Source organism: Triturus cristatus, chromosome 3_1, assembly GCF_964204655.1.
Source record: "Triturus cristatus chromosome 3_1, aTriCri1.1, whole genome shotgun sequence".
In the NCBI taxonomy this organism is placed as follows: Eukaryota; Metazoa; Chordata; class Amphibia; order Caudata; family Salamandridae; genus Triturus; species Triturus cristatus.
Genome location: NC_140583.1, coordinates 1,067,933,108 through 1,067,953,295, shown reverse-complemented (window position 1 = coordinate 1,067,953,295; position 20,188 = coordinate 1,067,933,108). Strand labels below are relative to the sequence as shown.

General features: G+C 42.1%; 1 protein-coding gene across 3 annotated transcripts in view; it reads left to right on the top strand.

Moving 5' to 3' along the window:
- MFRP (membrane frizzled-related protein) overlaps positions 1-20,188 on the top strand; it is a 179,919-nt gene that overhangs the window by 129,193 nt on the left and 30,538 nt on the right. For 2 of the 3 annotated variants that reach the window (XM_085645926.1, XM_085645925.1), the window contains exons 7-12: positions 1,749-1,874; positions 3,894-3,970; positions 8,864-9,012; positions 10,702-10,832; positions 11,244-11,378; positions 14,665-14,813. In XM_085645926.1, the coding sequence (XP_085502052.1) occupies positions 1,749-1,874; positions 3,894-3,970; positions 8,864-9,012; positions 10,702-10,832; positions 11,244-11,378; positions 14,665-14,813 (767 nt within the window). The remainder of the gene's footprint in view (positions 1-1,748; positions 1,875-3,893; positions 3,971-8,863; positions 9,013-10,701; positions 10,833-11,243; positions 11,379-14,664; positions 14,814-20,188) is intronic. The other variant, XM_085645927.1, reaches the window with a different exon arrangement.

The window sequence follows — 20,188 nt, the reverse complement described above, 5'->3', positions numbered from 1 at the left end:
ACACCGTCGTTACGTGTATCTCACGATAACAATTTACAAAATAAAATGTTTTTATAGGCAACAATGCAATTGCGGACACTCACTACTGAGCATAAAATGATACCCAGTAAGTCTGACTACGACCACTCTTTTTTTCCCCATCCATGAAGGTGTCCCTGATATTGGTCGGGACCCTCCATTACGCCTATAAAGCACTAACTAACCTCAATTGAGGTAAGTCACAACCATGCCAATCACGGGCCAACTGAACATTGGAAGCTCTATACCATATTTCATAACCTTACAAGCTATATGTCCTTATCTTAGTTGTTGCACTTAAGAATTTTAATTGATTTTAATGATATTGTCTGTTACATTGTGGACAGTGAGGAAAGGACCCTCACTAGATAAGCTAACAGGCATACTTCACCTTGATACTCGAACGTGTACACCTTTGCACTTTTAAAAAACTTCACTGAATGTGTATGGTACACCCTATTTCCTTTTATTTAAATCACGTCGCTGGTATTTTTCCACCTTGTGTCTCCTTTCTCCAGGTGGAATCACTGATAAGCACCCGCCTTGGGTCATCGGTTAACACAACTGGCCATCCTTATTAGAAAGGAGAGCCCTAGCCCGTGATAGGGGCCACAAATAGCTTTTTCCTAGGTCCTGAAGAAGTGCCTCCCGACTTTGGGGCAAGCAAGGCATGAAACATGTCGACCATACCATACTAGTGATCATAATAGTCTAGTAGCTATCTTGGTACCTGAAGACCACATGATAGCTCCTCTGCTTTTACTCGAGTCCTGGTCACCATCAACAACCATATATATTTTTTTCTTTAGGCGACCAGAGTCTATTTTAGTTATCACCCACTCACAACCCTTTCTCCCCCTCACTTGCATACATCTATATGGCATCTCCAGATGAAAAGATCGCCGATAAAGAAGCCCCCAGGCCCGTCAGGCATTGCAGTGCCGGCCAGATGAGAAGCGCCCAATGATGAAGCGTGACACCCTAACAAGTGTGTGAGGGCAGCAAGATCTGACTCTCAGATCTCCCAGTGGCTGATACGATAGCCATAGGAGCAAACTGGTTGTATCCATTTGGCTCAGGAGGTATTACCCCCTTTATGATGACTAATGAACTACTCTCAGGAGGAGCTAGGGTGTAGGACCTCAGTAAATGATCATGCTCTTCCTTCCCTCCATTTGATTTAAAGTATCATTGTTTGACCACTTTAGTGAAAATGACATTAGTACACTACTTTTTGAATTTCGTGGTTCATAAATCTATGAACCAGGGATTCGAATTTGGCACGCTCCATTTGTGCTTTCCTTCTATGTTCACTTCTCAGGCTACAGACAGGACCGGAACCCTATGTATCTGTGCATCAGACTTGCATATTGCGACCCTATGTGTACAATGCCACGGAGCAGTGTAGACAATCGTGGCAGGGGAGTGTTGTAAGGTAAGGAGTAAATGGGAGTAGGAGCTATCAAGGATTGGACTTGCCACACTCTGGGACCTTCCCACATTATAAGCATCAAAAGATTGTTACTTTGGAGTCAAAGCGAGTGGTCTTTTGAAAAAAAAAGTGTTGTGAGTTAAATTCACACTGTGACGTGGGTTTGTTCATTTCAGACCTACGTGGCTGATTTCAAATCATGGTGGGTCTCTGGCAGTCTGGGAGAGTTTCAGACCACATGCTCAACGGCTTTGACTGTGATGATCAAACATTTGTTTTTGACCCGGTGTCTCTGTAGGGAGTTGTTCGTGGGATGAGTTCCTCTGTGACAACCGTCGCTGCTTGCTCCTGGGGGTTATCTGTGATGGTTTCCACGATTGTGAAGATAGGAGCGATGAGGCCAACTGCAGCCTAAAACATAAAGGTGAGACTCTATCTCGAACCTAAGCAGAGCCATGCCCACCCTGCATAGACCCATCACAACCAAGGCCACCATTACTAAACCCTCAGTGGAGCTAAGACCAACCAACCTTGACATTACAGAGTTACACTCACCCTTCTCTTGCCAAGATGCTCAGAAGTACCTAGGCCTCTCAGGACAGCAAACGCTACCCTGAAGAGACCTTTGCGAGAGACAAGGCCCCCCTGACTATGCCCGAGGAATAACCATACATAGAACCTCATCAGAAATAGAACCAACCTGCTCAACAGAGCCAAGGGTACCCAACCTAGATCCTGGCAGGGTCAAGGCATTCCTGCCTTGAGCATCAGCTGAGCCAAGCCCACAATGCACAGTGTTTTCTAGAGCCCTACCTCCACAAGGACCAAGATCAGGCTGCCAAACCATCTAAAAGAGACAACTTAAAGTGTCCCATGGTAATCATCCTTACACAAGCACTCACCATAGAATGTACCAGAGCCAAGGCCAGCCTGCCCGAACCATGTGCAGCTGAGTCAAGCTGACAGGCACAGTCCCTTCCAGAGACCAGGGCCCACCACAACCTAGATCATCGTGCCCAGATCACCAACCAAGCCAATTCCCACACTCCCCAAAAAACACAACAGAGCCACCCCAGCCCAGCCCTGTCCAGTCTCTAACCACAACTACACTATGAGCAGAGCTAAACCCATCCTATGTGTACTGTGTCAGAGCCATGGTTACCCTGGCTAGACCCTCATCAGTGATATGACCTCCTGCCTACATGGCTGCAAGTCATCCTACCAGAATAGTCATGCTTTCTACGATCTCAGAGAGGCAGAGCCACAGGAACCTTGCCTAGAGCCTCTGCAGTGCCAAACCCTCTGTGCCTAGACGTCACGAGCGCTATGGCCACCCTACCTAGACTCTAGGCAGCTCTATTGCCACCCTGCCTCGAACCTCACAAATCAAAGGTCACCCAACTAGACTCACCATAGCTAAAACAGCTGTGCCTGGCCCTTCGTAAAGGCAGGGCCATTCTGTCTAAACCTTCTGAAGAGCCAAAGCCTGATGTCCAGACTCTTACTTACCAGAGTTAAGGACAAGTCTTGCCAACTTGGCAAGAACCTCAAGTGGACTAAAACCACATTGCCTAGACCTTACTGTGAGCAAAGGTCACCCTACCTAGACCCTTGTAAGAGGCAAGGTGGTATTACCCAGTCCATCAGTGAGTCAAGGCTGCCTTACCTAGAACCTCAGCAGAGCTAATTCCATCCTGCATAGACCTTCCTAAGCACCAAGGTAATCTTACTAGACCCTCAGTAGAATTAGGTCCTCACTTACTGGATCCTTGGCAGAGGCAAGGCTACCCTCCCTAGACCCTCACCCGAGCCAAGGACACTCTGTCATGTATCCTATCAGAGCCAAGGCTAACCTGCTGAGGGCCTGGCAGAGTTAAGGTCAGTGTGCTTAGACTCTATGCATAGCCACACACTGTCTAGATTGTTGTCAGCACTTGACAGTCCCCACCAGAGGTATGCCAATCCTGATCAGATCCATTGGAGCAATGGTAACTCTACAAAGTCCCCAACAGAGCCAAGGCAACCCTGCCTAGATCATAACCTGGGACAAGGTCACCTGCTTAGATCCTCAGCAGAGCCAAGACTGCTTACCAAGACCCTCGGCAGAGCTAAGACAGCTCTCTTAGACTAACAGCACAGTCAATCCCTATATGTGCGGTCCCCTATTCTAAGGTAACTCTGACTGGACCACCAACAGAACCAAGTTGAGCCAGCGAAGAACCCCACCAGAATTAAGCCCAAACAACCCAATTGTGACTGAAAACTCCACCATGCTAAGTACAGACTTTTTCACCCAGAGTCAAATCCACACATTGTGAATCATGATCTCTTTGTTAAAACCCTCTGTTTCAGAGCAGGAATTCTGTAGCATAGAGAGTGTATCAGTTCTATGCAGGGGATGCTTCCGTGGCTCAGCCCTAACCAAGTGTGTTTCTCTCAGCAGAATGTGGAGGATCTCTAACCAGTCTGAAAGGGGTATTCTCCACTCCAAATCATCCCAAGCCGTACCCCCATCAGCAGGTGAGTGTGTAATTAAGGTGCCAGTGGCTAGCTCTCTGTGTAAGTGGCAATGCACAGAAAGCAGGAAAACTGGGTAAGCAATGCAGTGCGTGAAGCCAGTGTGTGATTCCAGGCTTAGGGTGTGATCCACTTTAAAATCCATAGCTTACCAATGCAGCTGAATACATTTAAGGGAGAAAGTGACTCAGTTACTTTCAGGTAATCTTCTTTACAACGAGTCCAATTCTTCATACTGTTTTAGGAGTATACACTCACTAAAGACGTGTTAACATTGTTGCATCTTTTAAACAATGCATAACCAAAACCATCTTATTATTGCTCTCACATCTCACTGGCTATAAAACCATCAATTCCTCCTAAGAGCCACATTTCATTGTAAGAAGTAGTAAAGTTGATTGCTGGCCCAGTGTTATGGTATTAACATGTTAGGTCATTGACATTTTGTGCCGTATAACTGTAGGAAAGTGGTTTATTAAATGGTGTGGTTATGCAACCTAACCATGTAAAAAGTCACAATTCTGTATCATGTCCAGTCAAGTATGTTTGTAAAACTTTAGCTTAGTCCTGGGTAGCTGTGGCTCAGAGTAATCAGCCTTTTTCAAAGGGACAAGTGTAAAGCATTTAGAAGTACCAAACAGTTGAATAACAAGAAAACGCAACACAACAAAAATCAGACACCAATTTATGAAAATAGGTTGTATATTTACCTTTAAATTGACATCTCAATGACAAAAACCCACCGGAGGGTTCCAGAGATATACATTTTTATTGAAGCAATAAATCACAGCTTTTCAGTGATGCAATAAATCATTGTAATCTACTAAGACTGACAGTTTAGGGTTAGCAACAACAAGCAACTTGAAAATGTCTGCAAAGGAAATCTTTGCGTGACCAACTCCAGCAGTAGCCAGTTAGAGGGACCAATAAGGTCTAGTAGAACAGTTATCTCACAGTCAAAGCAGTCTCTGGTCCAGTTCCAGGCTCTACAGGTGACCCGCCATAGACTTCAATGGAGTGGTCCTGATGCAAGGGATGCAGGATGCCGAAGATGCTCAAGGATGCTGAAGATATTGAGCCAGTGTCATGGGCTTTACTGAAGTCACCCCTCAGATCATGAACACAGTTGGGTGACTTTGGCCATAGGGGTCAATGTCCCTCGAAGTCTGGATGGAGTCCAGCAACAACACAGTTGCCTCCGGTTACAGCAAAATCAGTGGTTACCTGTAACTGGCAGTAACTTCCTTGCTGGGCAACCAAACTGCACTCCACTGACCCTCCTGGGTCTTACAGACTTGGGCGCAACTTTTGAGGGATGGTTCTTGGTCTCCCAGCTTGAACTCTGGCAGCCAGCGGTGATCAGGCGTTCCTCACTATCAACCTGCCAAGACAGGCTTCTTCAGGTTTTATTGCCTTCTGACTGTCCTGGAGAGGCAGCCAACTGACTCTTGACCTCACATTCTTGGGTTTTTCTGGGGCTTGGGGATGACTTTTAATCGAGTGGCACACCACAGACCCAAAGTTCAGCAGGTGCAGTCCAGTCTTTGGTGCAATCTGTCTTTGCTGGGTCCAGGGAATAGCAGGGCAGTGCTTTGGTCCTCTCTCAAATACAGGCTTGAACTGAGGTCTGGGTGCCAGGGGTACCTTGGGGATGCTGTAACTGGGCTAGCAGGTTCCCTCCTGTCTAGTGATGAGTCCCCGTGAAATGTTATATCTATCTAGCACAGAATGCACAATTCTGCCCATTCCCAACATGACAGAACCCTTCTCTTTGCATATGGTGCTCCCTAGCCCATCTGAGAGGTGTAGTAACTGGGGCTACAGGCCCACAGAAAACTGGTTTGCCAATGGCATCCCCCTCTTTGTCTGCAATGACAACTTGTCTGCTAAAAGAAAAGAGTAGCCCCTCTTAGGTGCGACTACCGTTTGCCCTTCAAAGTCAGCCTCCCCTTTGAAACTCGCATTTTGGGATTGTATCCTGTTTGGCCATCATGCCAGGAGGGGGTCACACCTCTTACATACGCAGTCCCTTCGTGTTCTATCCTGAATGTCATTCACACTTCTCCTCCGGAGGGAAGAAGGCTGCCTCAAGTATAGTAGCTTGTGTGCAACTGTAAACAGTCACTGGAAATTTTTGAGTAACGATGTGGCAAGTTTCTTAAGATCTGCCACCATAGTTCACCTAAAGGTGCTCTAGAAATGAACCACTACTGGGAGAGCCTGTAGGCAGCTGCAGCCTGTGCAGGTAAGAGCGGTAGGGTGGTGGGGTCGGGTTGGGGGAGATTTGACAGACGACCATGAGGGAAAATGAAATAAATAATTCATTTGCCCTCGTCGTCATTTGTCAAAATCACCCACACCTGGCCCCACCACTCTTACCTGCACCGGCCACGGCTTCCCGTACGCTAATATATTCAATACTTTTTTGCAGTTACAATCAACTGTTCACACCAAATTTTTGATGGTTTCAAAATTGTTCATTAACACATAAACAAACTGTAATACACTACAAGGTACATGTATTGTCCAATCAATGTTACATCACATTCATTTTGGATTTGAATGATTTCTCAACACATAACACTGTTACAGAGCACAACTTGTATGTAGATCCCAATGCATTTTGGGTGAATACACCCTTCTTCAGAGGCAACTGAAAGTACAATAATACTCAAATTACCATTTTGTAACTAAATGTCCTAACTTCCTCAATGAGTGAGTAAATCGCTTATGCCTCTTGTGTGGTATATGCTTTGCTTTCTGTCTGGTTAGCCTTGATGTGCGATATATCTTCCAAAAACATGTTTGGATAGTGGTGTAGGATAAAATTTGTGAGCAGTAACCTATGTAAATTTTATAATTAAGGAATTATCCTGCACTCCAATGTGATCCCTGTATACCTTTTAAACAAATTGCGGGTGCTGCTTCATGACGGAGCCTGCCCATCCCGCTATTATATGTCTGCCACCCTAGTTCACCTAAAGGTGCTCTAGAAATGAAGCACACTATTGGGAGAGCCTGTAGGCTAATATATTCCATACATTTTTGCAGTTACAGTCAACAGCATACACCAAATTTTTGATGGTTTCAAAATTGTTCATTAACACATAAACAAATTGTTATACACTACATGGTGCATTATTGTCCAAACAGTGTTACATCACATTCATTTTGGAATAGAATGATTTCTCAACACATAGCACTGTTACAGATCACGACTTGTATGTAGATCCCAATGCATTCTCGGTGAAGAAGGGTGAAAGCCAATGACATTCGCAGGCGGTGGTTGAATCTCACATTTCCCAGCTAATTAAGCAGTAGGCCACAAGGTGACTGTGTGAGGTGACAAAGGTTCGGGATAGACTATTCCCATAACCAGGGTCAGTAATGATTTGCATAAGGTGGGCCTCTGGGGCTGCTTTAGAGTTTGGTGGGCAGGTACTCTGTTGCACAAGAGAAAAGTTGCCTTGTCTGCCAAACTCAAAATCTCTTTTGGCAGGCCGTATGTTTTACCATAAAGGAGTAAAATGTACTATATCAGTGTAAAATTGTATCCAATGGCCCGATGGAGTAAGCGCAATCAGAAGTAAACCATCGAATCATTCATCCTATTCAGAGTGGACAGTCAGATGAAAAAAAGAAAAATACCCCCACACCATGGGAGAAAAGTGATGTTAGGGACATAAGTTTTTTTTTCTTCAAAAACAAACTCCTACCTTGGGATTTTCTTTTTGAAAAAAAAAAACCTTTAGAAAAGTTTGATGGCCAACCATCATGTTTCATGGAGTCACCCCTTAAACGTATCCTACATTGGCAGGAATTGGCAGTCCTGCCAATGTATGGAGATGTCAGCCATTGCACATCTCTAAATTTGGCAGGCAGTGTAAAGGCCTTCGCCACCCTGTCTGCCTCTATTCCATTTGGTAAATCCTAAATCTGTCCCTCTCTCTTGAGTGGCAAAGTGAGAAAAAAACAATGGTTTGGAATGCTACTCCAAGGGATTGCCAGTGGTTTGATTGCTTGCCAGCATTTGCCCCATCACCTTTTGGATGTTTGATTGCCAGTAGTATGCATGGAAACTTGACACTGGCATAGTTTTCAAGCCTGCCACTGCCAATGTTTGTGAATTCTAAAAAAGCAGTACAGTTGCTTTCATTCAAGGGTAATGTCTATGGGTGAGGATTTGCACCTTTTTTGGTTTGAGGGTCAGCATGGGGCATATTTATAAAGAAGTGGGGTGATGCAATGCAGCAAGCAAAGTTGCTGAGCTTTGTTGCGTCACCTAAATAGAGCAGAACTGCTCCATATCTTCAAAACATGGACCAGTTCTGCTCTCTCCATGCACTGCCACACTTTGGGCTGCCTGGCTCGAACACAGGCACTTTGTAAATATAGATTTGCATCAACATTTATGGGTGGATGCACAGGAATGCCCATGCAACACCCATAGAACACGTACCTGATGCAAAGTAACGCAAGGCAGTGCAATTTCTTGAGTTGCATTACTTTTTCTTACCAAACCACACAAATCAACATTTGCATGGCTTTGTAAATACCAAATAGGATTTCACATCAGGACTGTGTCAAAAAAGTGACGCAACCAGACAGAAAATCTTTGTAAATCTGGGCCTAAATACATGTAAGTGTGTGATTCGAAAATATGAACATGTTAAAACCTCTTAGTGAAATCAGGATGACCAGAAAAACAGACACAGAAGACCTGACTTAGGGCTCTCAGACCCAACTACCAAGTCAAGAATGTATTTATTTGGGGGGTGTCACACTCCAAGCTACGCCCCAAAATAAAGCCATACTATCTGTTTCTTTGACGAGACATTCCAGTGTCATGTGTGCCCATGTCATGGTTCATCTTACAATGATACCTTTTCCTTCCAGATCTGTATGTGGCGCATCTCAGTCCCCGAAGGTCATGTGATTGAGCTCCATTTTCATAACTTCAGCCTCGAGTCACAGAACAACTGCAACTTTGACTTTGTGGAGGTGCATGACAGTGCAGGGATTGGTGCCACCAGCCTCCTGGGCAGGTAGGAACATGTGTATCTCAGGTAGATATAAACAACAATATCAGAGACCCTCAGTCCACTTAACCTATGTATTAAACAAACAAGAGTGGGGACAATAATCCATTCCATAGTCAGAGAAAAGAGCTCTTCTGCATGTAGCGGGTAGTAGGAAATAGCAGTGTTTTGGGTAGAGAGATCATTCCTATGTGTGAACCTTGTGGTTATGTTTCCCATATCTCTCTCTTTGTTTACTGCGAGAGCTTGGGCCCACTTAAACCTTTACCTTAAATCTGATGGTGTTTGTAGCAGCTTGAGAAGTAAGGGGGCGAACACTATCACAATTTGATCTCAATACAGTGTAACCAATTTGCTCACACAATATTCCACTTGACAACTAAACCTGGTGTTAGTAAGATTTAATTATAAATTTAGAAACAAATCGATATATGCCAACCACATCATTATCATATAGAATTAGCAGAATGAACAATATGAGTCTAAATCTCCTAGAGAGATTCAACCTATACTGCGCAAAGCAGACAACCAACTCTATAATGACAAGGCAAATAATCAGGAAAATGAATTGGATATTAAACTACATCAAATGATTCTCAAAAGTAAGCATGAGCAAGCTATCTCTTCCTACACTGCCTAAAGGGACAACCCTAAACTAAGAAGCTTTGAATAAAGGTGAAATTAGAAAGGTGTCAGCTGTCAGAGTGTTCAGTAGAAGGCACTCTAACCATGGGTCACGTAGCATAAAGCCAAAGAAGCATAGATCTTCTCCCCGTGATGTCTTAAGATGTCTCTTAGTCCCTCACTAAGTTACAGCATAAAATATCAATTCAAGGTAGACAATCCCACGTGACTTTCTCTAGTACTTTTCCTTGATTTGGGCACAACTGGATACTTGCACCACTTTTCCCACATCGATAAGTTGCAACTCCATTCATCCTTGGCCATTCTTTTCCTCCTCCATGAGAACTCATCCCCTTGCTTGTTACTGCGTTCCTCCTTGCCAAACTTCTCATACTTTGCGATCTAATGTAAACAAAACCCATCTATGCTAACTAATGAAGCTTTGTCCACACCTGCAGTGGAAACAAAATACAAGCAAATGCATTTTACATTGAAGGTTAAATACAAATTAAACGTTAGACTTTAAACGTGAGTTTGATCTGAACAGTTTCTCCAGGCTCGCTCTCATGTCAAATTTGCAGTGCATAGAGTTACAGAATACGTGCACATTTCTACACAAAAAATAAATACAGCTCCCATATATATGAATAAATTCTACGAAGATGTAATTCCAACTGCACCTGCATGAAAATAATTCTTGTTACACGTATAAATGTTTAAAAATGAGCTTACATATACACATTCTATTTTATAATTAACCTCACAATGAGACACATTTTAAATGTTAACTTCTGTCACATTAATATGTAAATGTCACAAAGACCTTTTATTAGTCACGTTCTATGCACAGAATTATAAGTCTCATTAATCTTCACTTTAAATATGCAATACTCCATGTTCCCTTGCAACATTAATCACACAGAATATATTTGAGTGCTGACTGTGCATGATTATGATGCACTTCTAGAGTATCACAGAATGGGAATCAAAACTACACTGCTCAAATACTAACCTCCTGTCTTGTTCTCTCTTCTCCCCTCACTTTTCGTCTTTCTCCCTTTCCCTCTGCAGGTTCTGTGGTTCTGACCTACCACCCCCTCTCACCTCCTCACAGCACTTCATGACCATCCTGTTTGTAGCTGACGAAGGAGTCTCAGATGAGGGATTCATGGCTACATACAATGCCCGGAACATGACTGACCGTGAGTACTGAAGGCCTTGTCCCCTGGAAGCTTTCATGCAAGTAAAAAGCTTTGGTCTGGGATACTGAGGGAGGTCCTGGGAGAGGCATTGCTCATTTTGGGGACCCAATGTTGAGAGATGGTATCTTCAGAGGTGGACTGGTCCATTGAGCAATCTGAGCTATGCCTAGTGCCCAGTGGGTCTGAGCAGAGTCTGGTTCATGACAGGTCTGTCTATTAGACATTGTCCTGAGTTGGGGTCTAGTGTGCTCCAGACCATGAGCCACCACCACACCTCATCTGTTACGGAAATAGTCCATGTTCACCACCAAGGCTTGTTACCCCCTGCACTCTTCGTCCAAGTGACTGTGCTGTGTCTTCCTCTTGGACCCCTCCCAGGGGGCATTAAAGGGAATTTCTCTTTCTCTTCAGACACCTGTGGCCCCTCTGAGTTTTCCTGCGGAAACAGCGAGTGCTTGTCCATGCAGTGGGTGTGTGATGGCTGGAACGACTGCCCCGATGGCAGTGATGAGCATAACTGTTCCAACAGTTCGTACCCAGTATTTGGTATGTGTGCTCTCAAACCCCATTCTGCAGCCTGCACCCTTCTCTCTTAACCAACCACCAGTAAAGCCATTCCTAAGCATATCTCTTGATGTCTCAATCTCTCTCAATGTCTTTCTCCATCACTCTGAATTTTCCACACCCTCTTGCTCCCTCTCACTATAAATCTCTCTCTCTTTCACTTTCCTTTTCACACTTCCGCTTCCTATCCTTCTTGCACTCTTTCTCTTCCTATCCCTTCACTCTACCTCTCTATTCATATTTCTCGCTCTTTTTTTGTTTTATTCTCTCTTTTTTGTCTCTCTCTCTCTCTTTGCTTTCTATCTTGGGCTGTTCCATAATTTCTGACCTTGGGAGCCCAGAATCGTCTCGTAAATGGGCTTTGTTTGACCACATTGTTGTTGATTATCACAGATTAGCTGCTGTAACATAATGGCATGGCAGATCTTATAGGTCTTTTGGACCTTTGCTCTAATATGGTGCTTAGTGCATAAGGGTTTTAACTTGATCCTGAGTTCAGTGGGGACCCAATAGAGCCCTTTTAGCACTGACGTAATGTGATCACATTTATGTTAGTGTAGACACATTTTAGTTTCCTGATTTTTCTCTTTTAGCATTAGGCTAATAGGAGGCTGGTATAAACTACATCACAGGAATCCAGCTTTCCCATCAGTAGAACAGAGGTAATCCCTATTTGGACTGGAGCTTATTTTGAAGAAGTAGGTGGATTTTGCAATGGACAGTCAACGATGGTTCCCTACACCACAGTGCTGACTTGTGACGTGAAGTTTATATTGAAATCGAAGATCATCGAATATTTTATGACCTTAAAGGAAGGGTTGGGGAGAGAGCAGGTTAGAAGGCCTTTTGAATGGAGGTGACTGTGACCCAGACCCTCCTTCAAATAGGGCCTCAGTCTTTGCTCCTCTCAGAAAGAGGTGGCTGCCCTTCATCCAAAAGTAGGCATAGTCTAGACAGCCTACAAACTTTTCTCAAGGTGCAAGTGTATGTGTGTATCTGCATGGCATCAAACTGATGATGGTCTAATACTTGAGCCAAGAGAAGCATGTATATATTGAAGAGAGGTGGAAAAGTAACAAACTCTCTAGTAGTCCGCAGTGCACTTTATAGAAGGCTGAAACAAAAGAGCCTACATGCATTTGTTGACACTTATGGTGATAAAATTAACTAATTCTTCCAGGTGCCATTCCTGAAACTCTTATCTGGTCCTTGAGCCTACTCAGCAAGATATTATGGTCAACCACACCATAAGCAGCTGAGAGTCAAGGAGGATTAGAGAAGCTTGCTGGACTTCGTCAGCTGTGACAAGAAAATCTTTCCATGTGTTTGCCAGTAATGATTGTGTGCTTCGGAAAGGTCAGAATCCTTATTTGGTGATCGTTAATGTGAGGTGCTCTTCCACATAAAGTTGTCTGATTATTTTGCTTGGATATGGTAGGTATGAGAATGGTCCATAGCTGGGCAGCATCTGAGAGATTGTCATCAGGTTCTTCCGAATAAGTGTTTTGATTATTATGTGTTTTAGGGGGTCTGGCACTGTGCCATGTAGGAAAGGGATGTTAATTAGGATTGTTTGGTCAGCTGCGTGGGGTGGGATGGATTTCTTCATAAATACAGATGGGCAGGGTTATACTTGGATTGAGGCTGATACTTAAAGCTTGTGAAGAAGGGGTTGATCAAAGAATGGTCCCACCAAGATTGCAGCAGTACAGATAATAATTCTTATTCGGTTTTAAAAGTGACAACATAGTATGGCCTGCCAATATATTAGGAACACACAGTGTTTGAGAAAAGCCCAGGCTGATCATGTTCTCCTTCAGCTGTGAGCATGGTATACTCAGAAGGCTGCCTACCACAGAGTAACGTCTACCATGATCAGTGCTTCATTTGTAAAAGCAAGATGGCTGGTGCCCAAAGTTTAGCTGAGGAGCCAGCAGCTGATACAATCAAATGTCTGCACACCGAATACTGAGGCTCTGTGCACTTAAATCCACCTCAGGCCCTTTTTCATCCACTATCAGACCCTCTATCTCAATTTTGCTGGTTCCTGCTTTCTCAATTTGTGACTTTTTTCTGTCTTTCTCTTCCTCTGTCTTTCTACGTAGTGGGCTTTTCCTTCTCTTGCTTGCAGTAAATGTCAGAAGCAGAAAAATAAGTGGCGGTCCTCAAAAATGAGTGCCACTGGGAACCATCTGCAAAAGTTAAGTTCTGCCCATGACAATGTTTTGTTGGAGATTTAATGGAATGCTAGGCCAGTTCAAATATTTCTTCCAGGGGATTGTAGGGGGGAGTAGATAATATAAAAGGGGAATTCGCTATTCTGGCTGAAAGAACATCATGTAATATACTCTTGACAGAAGAAAATCTTAGGTCCAGGGTTTTCCTGAAGATCAGGGACAACACATAAGCACTTCCTCTCCCATTCTCTGTTTTCCCTGATTATATTGTAGTTACAATCTGACTCTATTAGAAGGGCTGTTGTTTACAGGTCTTGCTTAATATGAGAATGCATATTGATGATCCCCAGTTTAATTAGAGTATTTAGTTCTGTTTTAGATTTGGGAAAGCATGCTGTTGGGTGGGTAGTGAGCATGAATGTGTCCTCCCTACCAGAGAAGGACATACATTGAACAGGTCCTGATATATTGGGCATGAGCAGATTGAGGGTAACTCCATCAGTTACTTTGTAGTAGGCAATCATGAGGATTTGGAAGAACTGATGTTGCTCTCTCTCCCTCTCTCGGTCTATCTGTTTCCCTCTTTCACTATTCCTCTTATCTCTTTCTAATTCTCTCTCTCTCTCACATACACTCTCCAACTCAGTCTGTCTGTGTGTCTTTCTTTCTCTCTCTTTCTCATTGCGAGTTTCTCCTGCCATTCTTCCTCATGCTTTTATTGAAGCACGCTCTCTACATCCCACTCTCTCTCTATCTCTCTCTCTCTCTCTCTCGCTCTATCTTTCTCTCTCTCTCTCCCACAACTGGAAGCCCACCCCCACTTCTCTTTCTCTTATCTAATCTCCATAACTCTGCTTTCTCCTTCTCACTCATCTATCACAATCACAATCTCTCTCTCTAATCCTCTGCCAGTCTTTTCTTCTTGCAGTCTTGCTCTCTGTGTTTCAGATGGTTTCACTCTGTGACTTTTGTATCTGCTGTGAATCTCCATACTCCCTAATCTTTCTTTATTTGTCAAAGCTTGCATTTAAAACAACTGTCCATTCATTATGATTGAAATGTTATACTCTAAACCATGGTACCTCAAACAGCCTCTCTCACCCTGCCTCCAGAGGTGTCCTGTGAGCCGGTGCAGCTACAGATGTGTGCGGGGCTCAGCTACAATTCCACGTCATTTCCCAACATGTGGCTCAGCATCCCTGACCAAGAGGAGGCATCCAAGGTGCTCAGGCACTTCAAGGTATGTACCCAGCCCTGTAGATCTTGCACTCTTCTTGGCCCCCTCGACCTCATTGAGATCCACCCCTCACATCGTAACGCACACCCTAACCACTACTCTTGACTCATCCCAGGCAAAGTGTGGGCATCCAAGTTGTTCAAGCATTACAAGTAAGTGAAATCCTGAAGGTACTGAAAGTTGGATCTTGGTAGCTTTTGTATGGTCATGAAAAACACCTTTGGGTTCTTGAGACTGTGGCGATTCCTTCTTGCGTGCAATTCATAGCTTGCGTATCTTATGTAGCAGCCTTCATATGGGCTTCTTACTCCAAGCATAACACATAGCTTACTCTGCTTCAGACCCAAGAAACCTTTCAATTTTGAGCCCCAATGTGCCCCAACTTGTGTCCACACAGATCCCCTTAAGTGCTCTACAGTGTGCTATGGATAATTGTTCTATGAAGACCTAGATAAAAGTATACTTATATAGTGAACATGAAAACCAGGTAATGCTGCCAAAATTGATAAACTGAACTGCACATCCCTTTTCACCTTGACCTTGCATGGGGCTGGGAGGTGTAAAAGAAGAGCCTAATTCCAAAGCATAATTAACAACAAACTAGCCTTGAGTGGTTGAACTCTCTAAATAATTTATAGGGAATCACAAAGCAAATCTAAGATTTGGCACATAATAAACTGTATAAAATTGCTTGCTTTCAAATACATGATTTTGCTAACCAGATAATCACATTAAGGGCTCAATTACTCAAAATGTATGGCTAATTGCTCTTTTGATTATAACATTGTACAAACACAATGTACACTATCATAAATTGCATAATGTGTGTTGTTAAAGATGTTTGTCCTCATACATGTGAATGTTCATGTGATTTAATGGTGGATGTAGTTTATGATGTTGTACATTATGTTGTACATTATATTATGTGGGATTGTAAAACATGCTTGAAGTTGGTAAAAATATATGGAAGGGTGAGATGTGGGCTAAGGTTAGGATAATATCTTTATTATGAAAAATAGAGTTACTCAATGTTCTTAATAATCGATTCAATAAATGTTGTCCCGTCATCATTTGATGTATTATTTTACTAAAACTGTTCTATAAATCATTGATACTAATATTATCAGCCAATCTGTTACGCAGGCCAGCTTCCCACAGACTTTGGCCATGCACTGTGGGATGTAGACAGAAATACTAGCCACAGGAAAAGGCAATCCAGCTGCACATGGCCTTTGTCTGTGCGAAGAGGGAGCAACTGGGTGTATGGACAGTTACTGTGCCCACGCGTGAATGTAAGAAGGGGCTGTCACAATTCTGACACCTCAAAAAGTTTGCCTCAGCAGAATTCACATAATTTGATGAATCAGAGATGGTGTGAAACCTCCGTTTAATGAGGCAATGTGCCCTTGAGATAAGGCACTTCCCAACACATCAAAAATATCAGTTATACAATAATTAAGTAAATGGGCCCACTCAATAGCTGAGTTACAGGTCAGCGGAATAGATTTAAGGAATTATTAGAAAGATTTAAAAAGGTGATACAGAGTAATTGCCATAAAGTCTATTAGCAAATAGAGCATTACAGAGAAGAGCAGAATGTAAAATATACTAAATCCCAAGAGGGAAACAAAATTAAAAGATAAACAAATAGCCTCCCTACCAGCACCTAAGTCTTCAGGAAAGTCTTCTGGCACACCCCCAAATCTAGAGTTTGTATACACTATTTTTGCATAGGAAATCAATAAAACTTAAAATTCATTATGGTATGATCAAATGTGTTACATTCTCAACAAACCAGGGCATAGTTTTATTATGCGTCACATTTCCTTAGCATAAACAATGATTCTGCCTACTCTATGCTGATGCTACCCTGTAATGTTCTAACAAACTACATACATGAACAAGAGAAATCTATTATTGAATGAGTAGGGTCCAGTGAGTTAGCAGAAGGACTGTGAAGTAAGGTTACACTTTTGTGGAATGGAGGAAGATTTGTCGAGAACAGTATGAACAATGCCCAAGGAAGTAAACAAACCTGACCCTGTTTGGCTGTGTATTGCAAAAATGACAACTTGTGAAATGTGCAGGTGGAACACAAGGGAGACATTTATTTTGAACAAGTGGCGGCTAGGTCCAAATTCAGGCCTAGTTAACAAGGGTAAAAAAAAAACATTTCTACACATCATAGGAAGTTTGTTTTAAAGACAATAGTACTATATCAGTGTACATATGTGTAGGCAAGTGTAAATCCACATTCTGCATGTTAGTAATACTGCACAAAAACATGATTGCACAAAGGCTCCCTAATAACTTCTCTCCTTTGAATATTTTACATAATCACTAAAAAACATAATTCATGCCAATTAGTCCATATTTAAAACACATCTGCCTCACTTTCTGTTCCTTTTGGGTCAATTCTTCCATCAATTTCAGCTTATTGTAAACACAATCCCTGGCATCCTTCACTTCAAATTCTTCTCTTTATCTTTGACAATCCTCTTTCCCCCATACACCCAGATTTTGAAAATAAATAATCAGAAAAATTGAGCAAGAGAAACAAAACAATCGTGCAACTCAATACTAAGATTAAATGGGTAAAAACAACCTAAACATACCACCTCCCAGACTATCGAACCAGTCACCAAACTTACTAAACCCTTTTTCTATCTCACTAACCCAGGAACGAACTGTTTCCTACAACTGTGCTTCTCTAAGGTTTGAACTTCACGAGAAATATCAGTACATGTTGATACATATGCAGTAATTACCCTACTGTTATCGAGTATGAAAATGCAGCACCCCCTAACCTTCAAGACCCTTCAACACAACCTTCCTTTGAGAGAAGGATATATAGTACTAGGCGGTTTTGTATAATCATCACCCGCATTGCGATTAGTTGAGAATTAATCTGAATTAAGGCACTGGCAGTATCGGAGCCAAGCCAGTTCTCAAGCATAGACAACTGTCTACCTTTCATATCACTCATAGCCACACCTATAGATGGAACCACAGCTTCTAATATATCTAATATTATCTGTCCAAACCCATGTTTCACTCGCTTTAAACCAACATCATCATTAATTCTGTTCACAGATAGACTCTGGAAACACTAAAGCTAGGTAGCATGAACCCACTAAATTATGAGACACATTAAAATAGGCAGTCTTACCACACACATAATAAATCCCTTTTAAAGAGTGGTTCTTCACCAACCAGAAAATTACCACTAGCAATATAACCTCTCACACTCACTCTTACCCACATTTTCACTTGCTAACTCCTGTAGGTTCACAACGCACCATGCACAATTCATCCTTTTATTCTCCATTCTCAATTTTGGATGCAAATTTAAAAACCTAAATTCTTCCATGTCCTTAATCTACAACTCTTGTCTCCTTTGCATCTTTCCAATCTCTCGCAATTTTCACTCTTCAGTCGTTATACCCCGAAGAAACTGACACTCCTCTTCGCTTTAGCTAAACTGCACACTTACTCCCTTTTAGTTTAATTAGTATTATGGTTAATTTGTGCAATTTTTATTCAGCAATGTATCATATTTTAACCTGTCTTCAGCATCTTCATGAACAGGAAGGTTTTCCAGCGAAACGTTGTAACCTGACAGATAAGACAATAGAAACTCTTGTTTAATAAATATGCTAACAACCACACTAAAAGCAAAACCATAAGTTATCGGAAGTTGTAGGTAGATTTCTCCTTCAACTTCAGAATAAGGGAAAAAAGTACACACAAAATAATTCTAAACCCCCATAATAGCCACATACTCACCCAAAATTGTAGTATAAACTTTATCATGAAATCCACTAACTAAACTTCCCTTATGTGTCAATATATTGGATCCAACAGCATTATGTACTATAGGTAATTCGACTTCTGTGGAGACATATCCCACTGGAGAATGGAGGCTCAGCAGTATAACAACTAAAACTATTAGCTTCATTATTGAGCCAATAATTGTGTAACATTTGCTAAATGCCATTTCTATTGAGATCAAAAACAAAAAGGAACATAGAACTCAAACATCACCAAAAATGTTCTTCAAAAATAATAATAGAATTGTTCTTTTCTTTTTTTAAATAATAACCAAAATTCCTGAATCAAAATAAACTTTAAAAGGGTCTTGTTTATCCACTCTTGGTTCAGTTCATATCATTCATATTCTCAAACTCTTTTTTTATCTGAAATCTTTGCAAAGCTCATACTAATTTCACAACTGTCAGTTTTTTTTCTCAAAAATGGTCAAAGTGGATCTTCCTCTTTACATTTGTTTTCAAAAATGAATTTGAAACAGTTTATTGGACTGCAGATCACTGTATCCAACTCTTCTTCTGATACAGATGCTCATTCAGGTGAAGCAAACTTACTATTTGGAATTCTCTTTCTTGCTTGTCTTTTAGCATCTGGCAACCAACTCTTACTGTTCTCTGAGTCGATTTCATTAACTTCAGACTCTTCTTTGATTTACTTTGCTCTTCATTTTGCCAGTGTTTTCTTTTGCAGGTTCACTTTACTGCCTTTTCTGTCTCAACTCTTGCATCTTCTTCACTTGTGACTATTGCTGAATGTTCTTCTCTCACTGATGGCCTTGTGCTTTAATCAGCAACTCATCTCCCTGTGAACGGCTTTCTCCCAATGGGAGTTCTCAAGACTAGGATTTTCAACTGGTTGGATCAGAGACTATTTCTTCTTGCTCCCAATCGTGACTTTGCAGCAGATCTTCAATCTGACCCTCAATTTGAAACTGACCACTGCTACTAGTACCTTAACCAGGATCTTGACTTTCATCAGCAAATTCACCAACTTCATCTGTTTCAATATTTTCTTTATCCCCCTGTGGATCCACACTGAGAATTTGAGCTTTACTCTGTGAAGCAGTGGTTGTTGTGGCCACTTTTCATCAGCCACTTTCACTCTTCTTGTGTGAGTGGTGTGGATGCACTGTGCGATTCCAGCATACCTCACAGAAGAGTTAGTCACAAGTACGGCTTGTAATGGACCTCTTCAGTCTTCTTCTAGATAATACCTGTGGACATTTTTAAAATGGAAGCCACGATTCATCTCAATAGAAGCTGGCAAGCCAAAGCATGATATTAATTCCCCCCACAAAGCTTGGCAATTGTCATGATAACTAATCTCTGGGAGAGATAGGTTTCTACCAATTTAGTGAATAAGTAACAAGAATGCACTTAAGGCCTTGGTAAACTGGCCTTTCTATGAAATCTGCTTGACATCTCATAAATGGGCACACTGATTTGCTTGTATGGTTCATAAGAATTGTGGCTCTCTTCCCCTGATTATTTCTCTGGCTTCTTAAACACCTCTGACACAAATCATCTGCAACACTTTTGAATTTAGAATTT